A 15,046-nucleotide genomic window follows, 5' to 3' on the forward strand; every position below is an offset into this window, starting at 1 on the left:
CAGTCTATGTCTTCTTGTCTGACTTAATTGCTATTAAATACTGAGTACTTCAGAACTAACCACAAAGAGAAATGATATTAGCTTCCATTGTCTTTGCTTTCCCTATTATCCACAACTTACAGGCACGAGAAAAAGGGCTGTTTGGACTTTCCTCATTTACCGTTAATGCTCCCAGAGGGCTTCAACTCAGAGTTGGAAATGAACTGTCCCGTTTCTCTACTTCCTATTTTTCTTAGCTGGGTTGATTCCCATGCTGGTCTGTACTTGCTGAGAACTGGACAAAGGACAGTTGTGCTCAGGGTCTGAGTTTTGTAGGGCCAGCATTGTGTAATATTAGCTGTTGCACAAGGCAGAAACTGGCACATGCTGAGGCCTCTTAGGTGAGCTTCTCTGCAAAAATGACACTGGTATCTTGGAGATACGAAGTCTGTGCAATAGCTTAGAGCAACTGAGTCTAATTTAACTGCGTTATTTAATTTAATTACAGATTTGTTGTGAGAAGTTGACTGCTGCTGCTGTTATGGTTGGTTGGGAAAGAAAGATACCAAGAAGTGTTCATTTTAGACATTTACTAAGGCAAGTAGACACTTGTGCAACACAGCAGCTTTTTTATGGAAGTGAGAAAACCTCTATCAAAACCTGTGGCTTAGCAATTTCTGAACAACATAAGAATCAAAGTAAGTTTTCTCTCCTGTTTTATCTTGGTCAGATCACAGCTGCTGGGGGACAACAGTAATGACTGATCTGATAATTCATCCTCTCCTGTTTGCTCAAAGTGGGGAATGCTGGCTGATGCCAGACAAAGGGCACTTGATCCCTCCATGTGGAGCCTCAGATTAGGCAGAAATCTAATTGCATAACTGACCAAGTATGAAGAAAACATTGATTGTCTTATAAAAGGTGAAACAACTTACTTGCCTTCTTTCTGTTTTCTTCTGTGTTGTAGACAGAGATAGACCTTTTCATTCAGGAGAGTTATCTAATCTGCCCCTAGGTTGAGGCAGATCAGACTGAGCTTGAAATTTAAACCTAAGACAAAACATGAATGATTTTTCTAATTATTGCTAGTCTCCAATCTTCTTGTTTCTTTTGTGAATGAAAGACATAAAATGTAAAGGGGATGATACTAAGATCTTGAAGGAAAAATATATTTACATAAGGTTTTTCTACTGGTAGAATGTAAAGAACATAGCTGGGCAGAAAAGGTAGGATAATTTAATATTTTAAAATCCACTTCAATAAAACCAAGAAAGTTCTAGAAGAGGGACAAAAAAAAGGTGCAGGCTTCTTTTTGTAGTTGTGTAGTGAATAACTTTGGATTGTTCCAAGTCCAGTAAAAGGAGTGAGAAGAATTAGAGAGCACCTTTTAGTGAACAGCAGTATCTGACTTACCTATGTTTATGGGACTGGTGCACAGACAGAGAAAAGCTGAAACAAAGAGGGTAAAAAATACTACATAATACGTGGTAGCACTCCAGGAACAAAACCATTTAATAACCAATTCAGAGAAAGTGCAGTGTATTTTAGAAGAGAGCCTCATTGATCCATATAGAGTTGGGGACCCAGGTTTTTTTCTAGCTGATTTGCTTTGCAAATCTTTCTGGGAGAAAAGATTTTATACAGTATTTAAATGTTTCAATAGTAGAATCCAATGTCATCAAAGTTGGGGTTTTGTTTATTTTGAAAACCATCAGACATCAGTGCTCCATCTTGACAGTATGAAGTTTCTGTTTTTCTATACTATTGACTCATTGTGTGTGTGTGTTAAGCAGTTTTATTCCAGTGTGTACATCTATGCGAGTCTATGTCATACTCCCATTCTTTAAACACAATGGCCTGTGAATGATGTAGAATACATTAACTTATGGTATCCTTTTCATCAATACACCGATTTTTTTTTTTCATGTCTTAAAATTCACACTGTGGGTGAGAGAATGGGAAAATGAGGCAGACTGTCTTTCTCAGTGTTGTAGACGAAAGGGAAACACTGGGAAATGTATGCTGAGAGCCAACAGCACTCATCTGCTCCATGCCACAGAAAACAGCAGCACCAAATGGATTTTAGCTGTATTCATGTTCTCATTACTGTTTGTGTGTTGTCTTTGAAGTTCTTCCCATTGTTACTCTTGCTCCCTTCTGTGTGTATGCCATATGAAACCCCAGGTTTGGGGGGAGGGAGAAGACAGAAGGAGAGGAATTTCATTTTACCACACAACTGATCCATAGTGCAGGACTACAATGTGTTTAGCCTGTCTCTGCTGGACGGAGTTTGTTTGTGGGCTGCTTTGTGACTACAAAGACAGAGGAGTTGCAAGAAAGTTCATGTCTGTGGCATAAGAAATAATAGGTTGTACTGACTGCTGCTATTTTTCTCCCAGATTTTACCTCTTTCTCAAGTACATATATATGTATTTTTTTTTTAATTCCCCAAATCGAAGGCATTCTTTGCACTTTTGACAAGCCTGTAGTGAAATGTATCCCATCTGGAGTACTCCTCAGTGCTCTTGGGAACTTCTGATTCCTGTTTGTGGCCCTGAACAATCATGTGCCGAAGCTGAAGACTGCCTGTTCTCCAGGTAAGGCTAGCTTAAAAAAAAAAAAAAACAAAAACCAAACCAAACAACAACAAAACCCCACCAAAACAACAACCAAAAAAAAAACAAACCCCAACCCAAACCACACCAAACCAAAAAAATACCTTTTCTTCTTTCTCCTCTCCAAACTTCCTCCACAACTTTTAGACACTGACATGAACATCAAGGTTCTCAAAAGAGCATTCTCAGTAGGCAATACCCTTTGGATGCTGACTTCTAACCTCTTGTTTCAGTTCAGCCTTTGTCACTGTCGTGGTTTAAACCCTAGCCAGACAGCTCGTTCACTCACTCCCAGTGAGTGGTGCTGGGCTGACAGCAATCGACACCCCCCACCCCCCGCCGGGGCTCTCCCCTTCCCTGCTCCCGGAGGAACAGGGAGGAGGATCGAGAGAGTGCAACTCCTACGGGTTGAGACCAGAACAGCCCAGCAACCAATGTACAACACAAATCACCACCGCTACCACCACCACCAACAATGATAAGGGAAAATAACAAGGGAAGAGAATTCAATACCACCAGCCAAGGAACGAGTCCCACCCAGAAGCCCGTGTCCTTCCGAGTAACTCCCAGTTACCCCCCACCCCAGGCATGACGTGCTGTGGTATGGAATACCTCTTTGGCTAGCCCGGGTCAGGCTCCACATCTCTGCTTCCTCACAGCTTCCCCTCCTCCCTGGCAGAGCATGAGCCTCACAAAGTCCTTGGTCAGGGTAAACATCACTTAGCAGCAACCGAAAACATCGGAATCACCAGCACTGTTCCCAGGCTGGAAATCAAACCACAGCACTGCACCAGCTGCCACAAAGGAGAAACATGACTGCTACTGCTGAACCCAGGACAGACGCCTTGATGCCCAGATGATGACCTTTCAAAATAAAACAGTATGTAGTTTTGTGGTGACTTGCAAAGATCTGATGCATTTTGAAATTGAACTGTATTTTTACCCCGTGTAGCGTATCATCCTCTGCTGTCTAGATCCACTGGCATTGTTGTGTTTTCCTCTCTGCGAGAATGTTGCTTTTTTGGTGTTGCCTTGTAAACTACAGTACTTAACATCATAGTACTGAATACATATCATAGTACTTAGAGCTTGGGTAATGGATTTATAGTTCTCTATGAACTTGTCAAGTAATTTAGGTTTTTAAGGGCATACAGACACCTGTTTTTTACTTTGAAATTCACCAAATGTCAGTACTCCATCTTGACAGCTAGAACTTGAAGTTTACATAAAACAGATATTTACAATTTTAGTTGATATTTACAAAAGTGTAGCATTCTAGTGCCATGGTGATGGCTGACATAAACAACTAAAATACACGTTAAGCATTTCAGTACAACTAAAAGCAAGCAAGAATGAAAACTGCATGAAAGAACCTCAGTTTTATTTTTTCAGTATGAGGGACTAAATGCCAAGATCACTCTTTAGTGTAATCTTAACATTTTCAAGGATTAGTTGAGCTCTAACATAAATTAATTCAGAGGTTCATGGTTTTGTTTAATTTTGTTTAATGGAAAACTAAGTCCCATTCTCTATTCAGATTCTGATTCTCAGTAAGTCATTCTCTTGATTGTTTTACCTGCTCCACTAGAGAGAGAGAGAGAGAGAGAAAGAGATGCAGCTTTCTCCTCCTTTCAGTTTTTATGACTGAGAGGATTGAGAAGGCATCAGCCTGAAGACACTGCATGTTGTCCAGACCATCAGGTGAGTATGATTTCACAAGTTAGTGGAATCAGCTCTATTTTTGTGAGCGCTGCCTGCATCCAAACTTAAGGAATAAATGAAAAAGCTTTGTTTATTGTTTCCTGTGGTTCTAACAATAAGAAATACCCTTGGCGATCCTCTTTTAAAGAGAGTATTGTTGATGTATTTGTCTTATCTGTTTATTCTGTAGTGGGCTGGCTTCTGTGGCAATACTGCTTGATATGTTTGTATGTGTAGAACTGGAAATGAAAGCAGGAAGGGAGATGAGTCCTGAGCCCATTTAGAAATGGGCTTTACTTTCCAGAGTTAAAATACTTCTTTCAAAATATTTATTTGTGGCCATTTTAATATACACATATGTATCACAATATCATATATATTTAAACTTGATACTATTTTGGTTCAAGAAAAGGAGTGGTTTTAACTTGGTTTTGGTGTGTTTTTTTTTTTTTGTGGAGAAAATATGCAGAAATGTGCAGGTAGACTGAAAGTGTGCAGCTCCTTGAGTGGCTGCTCCAAACTGTTTTTTGTTTTATTCGATGATCTATTAACTGTAACACCAGTTATTCAGGGTGACCTGTCTCACAGACTTCCTATACTTTGCTCAGGGTCTGAAACACACAGCTGGGCTTCCCACTGTGCCTTCTCACTTCCATTCCAAGACTCACATTTGTTTACGTACAATGGCACAGCTTCAGCAAGAGGTAGCGTGTATCCTGCTCTTCTGTCTTGTGGCCAAGTTGGGACCTAGATGCTGAGAAAAGTGAAGAGCTCAGCTCTTCATATGCTAGGCTGGTGTTTGCTGGTCCAATGCATAACACTGAGTACCATCACCACAGTTTCCTTCCAAGCTGTGCTCTTTAGAAGACAATGGCTAAAACTGTTTGGGTGGTCAAAATCACACACAGGTTGTCAAAAGCCTCAAGCATCGCACCAGGAAAGTTTCTGGACCTCAGTGGAGCAAGGCATTCAGTTGCTATGACTGGGGAAGCTCTGAGCTGCATAGATGTCTGGATGTGCACAGAATGTTTACACCAAACAGGAGACAGCTAATGAGACATTCAAAATTAAATAGGTACATTTTGGGGTCAGAAATTTGGACTTGGATGTCTGAAGCCCGTCTGAGCACTATTTTAGATGCTGATTTTTTTTTTTTTTTCAGTTTTGGCCCATAACAGAATTCTATGGGATGTACTTTACCATTGTAGAAGAGAGCCCAAGAGTTGAGCCTGCAAATGTGAGGCGTGTGTGTAATGTTTGCAATAACGTTTTCTGTGCTGCTTTCATCATTGGAATAGAAAGATCAGGTGTGGAATTTTTTTAAATAAAAATATTACACCAATTGAAACTTACCTAAGCTTGTAGAATGGTTATAGGAACACTAAGACTTTGGATCACATGTAATCTTATATTTTCTTTAAAGTTACTTGTGTTATGTTTATTATGAAAGCAAACACACATGGCAAATGGAATCCATCCAAATTCTGTCAGGGATTCCAAGCAAGTTCAGGCTGAATTCCAGCTTCGCCCGTTGCTCTCAACTGCTCCTATCAGGCACGTACCATATGGTCATGCAAACAAATACATGCACAGCTTTTTTCTTTGTCAGAAAGTGACAAAACAGTTTGGGACCATATGCTGCAGAACACAAGCAAGCACTCTAACAGCTTACAGGAGCAGGGTGAACCAACTTGGAGGAAATGTGCAGTTGTCCGTACTTCTTTGCCTGCTGTACATGCTTTTTCTGTGATACAGAGCAAGAATTTTTACTGTGGTTTCTTTGCTGTAGTGACGTCACCTTGGTCCTGCCAAGTGATTATCCTGCAAATGTAAAATATGAAACAGTGGGGTTTGTTGTCAATGAAAAAAGTAATTTTTGGTTATGAAGGTGACCTAATTCTCAATTGCTAACTTTGTCTGCTCATTTAACCCTCATAACATAACAAGTTTCCCCTGCTAAATCAGAAAAATAATTCAGAACTGAAGTTTCTATCAAATTCTAATTTATTCCCAAATGGAAAAAAAAATTTTGGATCCATATTCTAGATATTTTGTGAGATTTTTTGAGAACATCAGATAAAAAAGGCAAAATATTATTTTTTGGGAGAATTATGCAAAATGTAGACTAGTTTATGCAGTTTTATTCCCTATTATGTTTAAGAGGTAAAAAAATCATCTGAACAACTGTAAGCTCCAGAGGAACACAGACTCAGAGCTTTTAAGGTTTTAGGCGGCTAACTGCTTTGGGATTTAACTAATTAAATTTTGTCATAAGAGTCATAGCACTGTCTCTGATTTAGTTTCTTGGGCACACTTTTTAGCACTGACTTCATCTGCTACCTTGCATCAGAAGATTAATCCTATCACCTAATAAATATTGTGCTTACCATCACAACTGAACAGCAGATATTGCCAGAATCGTGGAATATAATAAAAATGGGGAAAGGAGAAGGAAGGCATTAAACTGAGGGCCTAGTTAGTATTTTGTAATCTTTCCTCTCCTCACCCTCCCATGTAATCTACTGAAGGAGGTACAGTGTTGTGTAACTGGAAAGTAATAAGCACACTGGCTACTTACAGCCACTGTCAAGTAACAGCTTCATTTTGGAGAGCAGCAGAAGACTGCGTAGTCTTTTCATTATTCACAGGTCATGTGCTGAATATGCTTCCTGTAACACGTTATATGGTTACGTGATCTTGCCCATTTCCCCAGAGATTAAGGCTTTGTTCAGATCTGTAGATGATATTTATGAAGAGTGAGAAAAAGTTGTCCAGATACTTACATATCTATCAGTTTGGCCCCAGAAATTTACAAATCTCTGGAACAGAGTTTGGAAGAAAAAAGTGTTGTGAAAGTTTGTAGAATAAAACACATTTATGAAGAAGATGCCATGTGAGGTGACATTAATAGCTTCTTTTCAGTGATTTTCAAAACAAAGGACATACTAGACCTCATTCATCTGGACTTGAGTTGAATATTTTATATACCTCCATATGGGAAGTTATGGGTTAAGATGGATCTTATGGGGATTCTTTGATAAACTGTAAGGAGGATGATGAGGTGGCAGAAAAGAGAAAAATGAGAAATTCTGAATAGCAAAATATTAGGTAGATGAATGCTCTTCTTTATTGATATTTGATATAGATTTAATAAATTCACAAAAGCCTTAGGATGAGTTATGAACGTGCAACCAAAATTCTTTCTCTGATACAGAAGCAAGAGTTATTCTTGATAAAAGATGGAGAAGGATATCTTACAGAAAAAAAATGGTCTTGATAACTTGAAATACAAAAAAAAAAACCCAACAAAAAAAAAACAAAAATCGGTGGGGTGGAGGTCCTGAACCTGGACACGTAGAATTTTGATGCAGTTCTCCGCAGTTAGGGATACACTGGAAACAATAAAGAGAGGATGTAGATTTTCTAACACATCATAGAATATCTGTAACTGGAAAGGTGTAACTATCATGATATATCGGTCCTCCTATCACAGAAAGGAAATTAGAATTGAACTGATCGAAAGAAAGCATTTTTAATCTTATGCTGAGGTCGAGCCACCCATTTTCAGAAAGATTAAATCAGACTCACAAAAATATGAAGGGATAGAGGATAGGCAGAATGGCAGGGGAAAAGGAAAAGATCAGGGTGATCAGGGAGTGTAGAACTTACCATTTCACAGGAAATTTAAAAATTTAGGCTTATTTGGCGTAACAGAATAAAGGTTGAGGTGTGATTCTGGTTATCTCATACCATAAAGAGGGAAAGTGGGAAGCTATGTATCTGAAAAGATATTAGAGGCATAAGATATAAGAAGTATAAACTGGTCATGAGTACACAGGCTGGAAATAAGGAGTAGTTTTCTAGCCATCAAAGAGGTGAGGCCTGGCGCAGCCTTAAGAGTGGAGCCTATAAAAAAGATCCTTCTTACTTTTACTTTAGGTTTCATATGTTTATGAAAGGGATTGTAAAATGTGTTGCTGTGATGGCAAAGGACTGAATTCAGTCAGTCCTACATTCCTGCCAATGAGGGATCAGGACCTCCCTTTGTCATTCTTAGGTGCCAGAAGAATTTTCAAGATAGAACTGGAGACCTGAAAGGAAAGAGGAAGGGTGCAAAAGCAGGAAGAAGAAATACCTTGCCGTGTTTGCCTTTGTTTGACCTTTAATGGCAAATGAATTTCACTGAAAGAGTTGCGAATTTAGAGCATAATTTGGAGAACTGAAAGGGATTTGTATGTATTCACTACTCAGCACTTTATAAATGGAGTCTAGAACAACAGGAATATTATATTTATAGAGAAAGCATCTGTTTAAATTTGCCATGAAAGTTTAAAATTATAGCAAATATTCGTGGGCTACTGTGTTTTTGGAGTTTATATGACATAGTTAACAGATGCCTGCTCACAGTTCTGCATTATCTTAGAGTACAGACTTCTCTGAACTGAAAAAAATCACAACCAAAAACCTAAAAAGGATTTTGAAAAGCATGTTGAAACTGTGATCAGAGTGCCCTTATTTCTGGTAATATATGACTTTGCAATGTTGCTAGCTTTCCTGGGAGCAGAATAATTTTCTGCCTGTTAAAGATAGCCAGTAAAGTTTGCTTCTGACATTCCAGCGAGAGAAGACCGGTAGAGCCTGCAGAGGAAGACGCGGTCAAGAGGTTCTTGCCTCTCGGAGTACGTGGAGCGGGGCTGGCATCCCTGGACGTTTTGGGGGCAGGAGTAACTGTTTTCAATCACGCAGCGCGTGTGGGTGCAAAAAGGCGTCGGTTGTGCAGCGACGAGGAAGGAGGCACATGGGAGAAGCAGCAGATGTGCCCACCCGCCCGCTTGTTGGTTGTTTTATTGGGGATTTTTCTGAGAAACCTTGAGGTCTCCTGAAGCTTTTGGGTACAGGATTTGCCCTTTGGAGGGGGCCAAAGTCCTGCTGGTTCTTGGGGGTTGCCGGGGCCACACTACCCCTGTGCAGAGTCAGCGACGGGTGTGGACTGCCCGCTCCGGGGCCGTGGCTAGGGCCAGGGCCAGGGCCAGAGGCGGGGCAGCCCCCGGCAGAGGGTGCCGGCGCGCAGAGACTGTCCTTGTCCCGTCCGCCCCTCGGCGCCGCTCTCCTCCCCTGATGTCGGATTTGTCCCGGGTGACGTTGGGATGCTGGGGAAAGAGGAGGAGGAGAAGGAGGAGGAGGAGGGGAAAGGAGAGCGGCTTCCTCCGCCCCCAAGTCGAGGACAGTCCGTTAGCAGGAGCGCAGGGCCTGGGCGGCAGTGCCGAGGAGAACCTTGTGTGAACGCCGAGGTCCCCCCAGGCAGCTGCACCGGCAGCGGACCCCGCTCGTCCAGCAAGTACTGCGACCCCGGCGCTCTCTGCCGCAGCGGCCGGCGGGGCAGCATGGTCCCCGCGGCGGGACAACTCCTGGCCCTGCTGGCGGCCGTCGCGCTCCTCCGGCTCCGTGCGGCAGGTAGGAAGCGGGACCGGCGGAGGGAGGATGCTGCTGCTCGTCTCGAAGGGGTGTGCGTGAGGCAGGGCAGCTGCGCCTGTTCTGAGGAAGTTGCGCCTGACCGTTTGGGATCGGCTGAGCCGCGAGCATCCCCTGTTGCTAGTTGACGCGCTGGTTACTCATTCTTCTTTCTTTCTTTCTCCCTTGCTTCTTTTATTCCCTTCCTCGTCCTTTCTTTACTTCCTCCCCCCCCTTTTTATTTTTTGGCAAAATGGAAACCTGATGTTGCTTTTTTCCCCTCTTTTTCTAATTTTACGAGGGGGCGGGGGCTGGCAGGGGGCGAGGGCCGCGGTGGCTGTGCTGAGCAGGGCTCTCAAAACTTTTTACCCGGGCCGCATTTCGGCGCCGCTGCCCGGGTAGGACGGCGGGAACTCCGCACCTCTCCTCGGCTGGTTCCGCGCACTGAGGCTGGTTGTTAAGGCGGGAGGGAGGGGGGGGGGGGGGGGGAAGAAGGAGAAAACGAAAAACGGGAGGTTTTGTTGGTGTCGAGGGTGGGTAGCAATGAGGGGAGCCTCCTCCCTCACTCCGCGCGCCCTCCAGTCCTCCCCTCGGAGGGGTTATAATAATGAGTTATTATTTGGGTCGTTGAGTGTTGCCAGAATCTCAGCGGGAACCAGGAGGAAGCGGGGTGTGTGTATAAAAGTCGAGTGGGCGAGGGGGCAGCAGCGGTGCCTGCAACTGATAGAGGCTCGGAGGGTCTCCTTCTGTGTGTTTTTTAAGAGGGTCCCACTTCCTCTGTGTACCTGGCCGACCCTCGGGGACTGAGTAGGTCAGCGTTTGGGCTCAGGAAACGCTAGGACTCAGTTCACTGAGCTCCACAATTGTTTTTAGGGCTAAATTAGCTGTCCTTATTAACATCTGACCTTGCGCCGTGACAGCGGCCGTGCTGCTGCTGAACGGTTGCCAGTTTGTCCGGCATCTCCGAGACGAGCGCAGGGATTTACAGGGACCTTGGGGAGCGCCTGAGGTTGGAAAGCCGCGATGGTGTAAGAGTTACAGTTCCTGTAAAAGAACCCGCATAAAACTCTTTTTTCTTCTCCCCCCCCCCCCCCTTCCCCACCAGATATGTGATGCCTTCACAGCAGAAAAGGGGAGGTTTAACGTGTTCGTTCTCTGGGATGTGAAATGCACTGGGGAGGTACTGGCTAGCGGATCTGATACTCCGTGAAACCATTCTCGGGAAAATTGCGCTCTCCCCCTCTGCAGCAGATAAACCTTACTCGCAAACTCCTTCCCAGGGCGCTTTGGCCAGGGACCCAGGGAGGAGATGCCCGGCGGCACCGTTTCCGCGCCAGGTTTGTGACCGTTCCCGCACCGTCCCCACAGGGCTGGGCGGAGCGGGGGTCGCCGGGCGCGCATCGCCTCTCCCCCAACCCCCGCCATTCCTTGCTTTAAGTTAATTGCACCAAAGTGCTGGAGGAGACCGATGATGGCTTTAAGGAAAAACAGTGATGCTGCAGATTAGAAGGGATCTGTTAATCAATTGCACGTTTGAAAAGGCTTTTCTTCCCTTTGTTGCTTTCTCTAATCCATTTACCTCTCCCCGAGAAGTGACAGATGCCTATATTTCCTGTGATTCAGCTCCGGGGTCCTAGGTCTTGCCATTTGTTGCATTACTGTGAAGGGAGAGGGTCAGCAGAAAGGTAAAGGAGGTCTGGGAGTTTTCCGGGGGGAGAGCAGGAGGGGAGCGTGTTTCAGCTCGCGGATTCGGGGTCAGTTCCCGTCGCGTTTGTTTTTCCTAGTGCCTTTATTGCTCCCTTTGAAGAGCCTGCCCCGCCGCCCTGCCCTCCTGCGGGGTCCCGGGGGTCTCTCGGTCGGGAGGGGGGGAGTTGGAGGGGGGGTGTGGTAGAAGGCAGCGGCTCCTCCCGGGGCCGCAGGGGGGTGATAGCCCGTCCTCTGCGGGGTGTAAAAGGAGGTGTCGGACTTTCTGTCCCAGCCTGTGCTTTCTGCGGCAGCTGGATCTGGTTTTCAGGCGCAGCGGGAGGGAGGCGGGCAGAGTGTCCCGGCGCTTCTCCCCTTCCTTCCCTTGGCCCCCTTCAGCCCGTAAACAGCGACGCTTGTGCATGTGCCATTGCCAGCCTCTTTCTATTCCTCAATCCCCCGAGCCTTCCCCGCGGCTTCTCGGCGGGGGACGGGCTCCCGGGCATCAGCGACCGGCCAAAACGGCTCTCGACGGCTCCGGCTGGGAGCGGGGCTGTTCCCATCTCCGCCTGCCTTTGTGGGCAATGCTGCGACTCTCCCTGCCATCAGGAGACATTTCAACGGCGGCGAGGGCGTGCAGCCTCCTCGGAGGCAGTGTAAAATCACAAACCACCAGTAAAAGCGGATTTGGGGAGTATTTTTTTTTAATGCTGGCCCATAGATGGGCTTGTGATAATCGTCTCAGCCACCTGTAGAAAGCGTGGATTCGCTATACTTCGGTAGTCATGAAGTTGGAGACTCCATTTTCTTCGCTGAATGTGCAGCACAGTGGTTGAGAGCCCATAATCACAGCCATAAATACTTGTGTACTTCTATTGTTAAACGGTATTCTTCTGTTAAATCAGATTTGCTTAATGTTAAACAGAGTCTTTGTTAAACTACATTACATTTAAAGGTTTATTTTTGAAAACGTTATTTCGGCCTTTTCAGTGTTCACTTTACAATACGACCATAGGAGAGGCAACAGAATATAGGGTGCTCGCTTGCCGGTGATGCACCGTATACTTACAGAGTTTTGTCGCTTTACCGTTAAACAGGAAAGGACGTTTAATCAACCTGAAGTTAATACTCATGTGACTTGCAAAGTATGCAGAACATTGCGTTAAAAATAAATAAATGCTGTCAACAGAGTGTTTGGGAATGAGAACATAATGGTAACCCTGTGCCATGACTGTGGAAGCCCTGAAGTTTCTAAACCTTTACCTAGTTTTATGAATTAAAAAAAAACAGCAAACCACCAAAAAACCAACCAACCAACCAACCAAAAATCCCAACCCAACCCCGAATTGCTTAGAGTACAACGTTAGTAGAGGAATGAATAGACGCACCGATTACTTTTGAATGCCTTTAAATACCTAACTACAGAAAGTTGTAAAACACTTGAACCTTTAAAGTTGCATGAGATTTAGCTATAGCTCCTTTCTGACTTTAATAAATGCGATTCAGCTCTGGAAATTGTACATAGGCCACCTGGTAAAAGTCGATACAGCTTTGAATTCAGGAAGTCTTCGCATAGCTTTTAATAAGTAATGTTGACTACATTAACTATTTTTAGGTCAAATCTTAATCAAACCTTTCTTATCACTAATTAAATCGTTAAGTAGTTCAGTGGTGAAGTTTATACTGGGTCAAGGGTTGCCACTGAATGTTTTTTCCCCTTGAGTGCCTTGATTATGTTAAGCATTTGTAATGGAATTGCAGTTTTCTCCTTAATCTCTTTTCTGCTGTAAACAGCATAGAAATGCAAGATGCAGGAAGAAAAGGACCAGTTGACAGACGAGCCAGATTAATCCTGTTTTGTGAGCTTCCAGTTGTTTGCAGGAAGGATGATCTTTTTTCTAAACTTACAGCATTTTGTGTAAGGTGTGAATAGCTTACAGAACTGTCATTGGCATGGAAATATATGTGATCACTAATTAGAAAACTCACAGTCTTGGCCCACTAACCGATGAGAATGAAATATAAAAGGAAAAAATGGTAATAAATATGGAGTTTTGTTCGATAACTACAAGAATTTTCTATATAGAAGACTGCTTGTAGAGCAGTCTTGTTTTTTCCTCCAAGTCTTAAATTCACATTTTACATTCAGTTAAAATGTCAGCTAGAAGCAGACAGTGTCTGAGGTTTTTAATCATACTTTTGATTGAGAGAATTTATTTTAAAGAGCCTCTTCATGTTATTTTGAGCATTGCAGGCAAGGAAAATATATTAAGCCAACTTCCTTTGGCTTTCATACATAAATCTTTCTATAGATGTTCTGTATTGCATTGCGCCATTGCTCAGAGGGAAGAAATGCTACTTACATTATTCCATCTAATTTATAGCATCTGTCACTATGTTCTCTGTGCAAAGAATGGTTTGCTATTTAAGTTTGTTTATTCATTGTGAGGCTGTTGCTTTGTAAAGGAAGTTGTCATTAGGCTCAGCATGTCTGGAAAGTATGCAAGTCCTCAAGTCTTCTAATCCAGTGACTACAAAGTAGTTAAAGCTTCAAAGAAAAGGAATGACAGGATTTTGCTGCACTGAAAGAGAATGCAGTGTTTGTTAATCCTGATTTTAATTGTTACTCATACTGCAGACTGCTGCAGCATTGCTAGTAACCACTCGGGAGAAACAAATTATTTTCCTCTTGGTTTTGTCTAAACGTGTAAGTAGTTTGCAGTGAAATGTCCCTTACCAGCTTTTTGCATTTATTTTTTCCAAGCCTTTGCTGTGCACTAATACTAATTTGCAAACATCCCGCTAGAAGGTTTTCCTGATGTTCTCCACAGACTTGACTCACAACTGATCTTTTTCTCTTCACATCTGTTTGTCCTCTTCAGATAGTTTGGGAAAGGATTTCCAGTTTCTTTTCCAAATGATTCTGGCCAGTGATCCTTTTTTTTTAAACTAAAAATGGTTCTACGTGACTTTTGCGGTGGCAGCAAAAGGTGCTTTTCAAGAAGGCAGGATGATCCCTTGGCTGTGGAGTAAGACTTCCTCTTTTAACCAGCATTGGGTGAAAGTTTTCATTGAATAAAACCGATAAATCTGTACTGTAATTTCAGTGAAAACAAGAACTCACGGTAGAAATGTATTTCATCAATGGTACATTTACTGTGACGTGGGTAAAGTAGATGTATTCCACCTACCTGAGGCTTGGCTAGCTCACAGGGTGGTAGCACTGATCTAGAGCAGTTTGCAAATCATGTTGAAGATGAAATTTGGATGTCCTATGGACAGTTCCATGCTTCTGCTCTGGTTTATTAGTTCTAGTGTATCTGCATGAGCTGTTGTGCACATGTATCATGTAGCAGTGTTTCCTATGTTCCTTGCTGCATGAAACAAAGGGCCATTACTGCTGTCTGCTGATTGAATTAGTTGTTTTTTTTTTATATTGATGCATTCTAGTTTTCCTATATAAACTGCCCCAATGCATGCCTGTCTATAATGGTCAAGGAGTGTGGTATACAATAGCTCATGAAAGAGGAAAGATTTCACAGTGTTACTGATTGAGTAGAAGGTATTTGAAGAATGAGAATGGTCTTACGTACATAGTACCTCTGAGTCCAGAGCAG

General features: G+C 43.2%; 1 protein-coding gene across 1 annotated transcript in view; it reads left to right on the forward strand.

Annotated features, from left to right (window-relative positions):
- The first annotated feature begins 9,338 nt into the window (after positions 1 to 9,338).
- Positions 9,339 to 15,046, forward strand: part of ROR2 (receptor tyrosine kinase like orphan receptor 2) — a 164,207-nt gene continuing 158,499 nt past the window's right edge. Inside the window, exon 1 of the mRNA XM_057411231.1 lies at positions 9,339 to 9,749. Within this exon, the coding sequence (XP_057267214.1) occupies positions 9,443 to 9,749 (307 nt within the window). The 5' untranslated portion in view covers positions 9,339 to 9,442. The remainder of the gene's footprint in view (positions 9,750 to 15,046) is intronic.

The sequence above is a fragment of the Pezoporus wallicus genome, unplaced genomic scaffold (assembly GCF_028554395.1).
Source record: "Pezoporus wallicus isolate ANWC-B61680 ecotype Strahan unplaced genomic scaffold, APGP_CSIRO_Pwel_v1 contig_8185, whole genome shotgun sequence".
NCBI lineage: Eukaryota > Metazoa > Chordata > Aves > Psittaciformes > Psittacidae > Pezoporus > Pezoporus wallicus.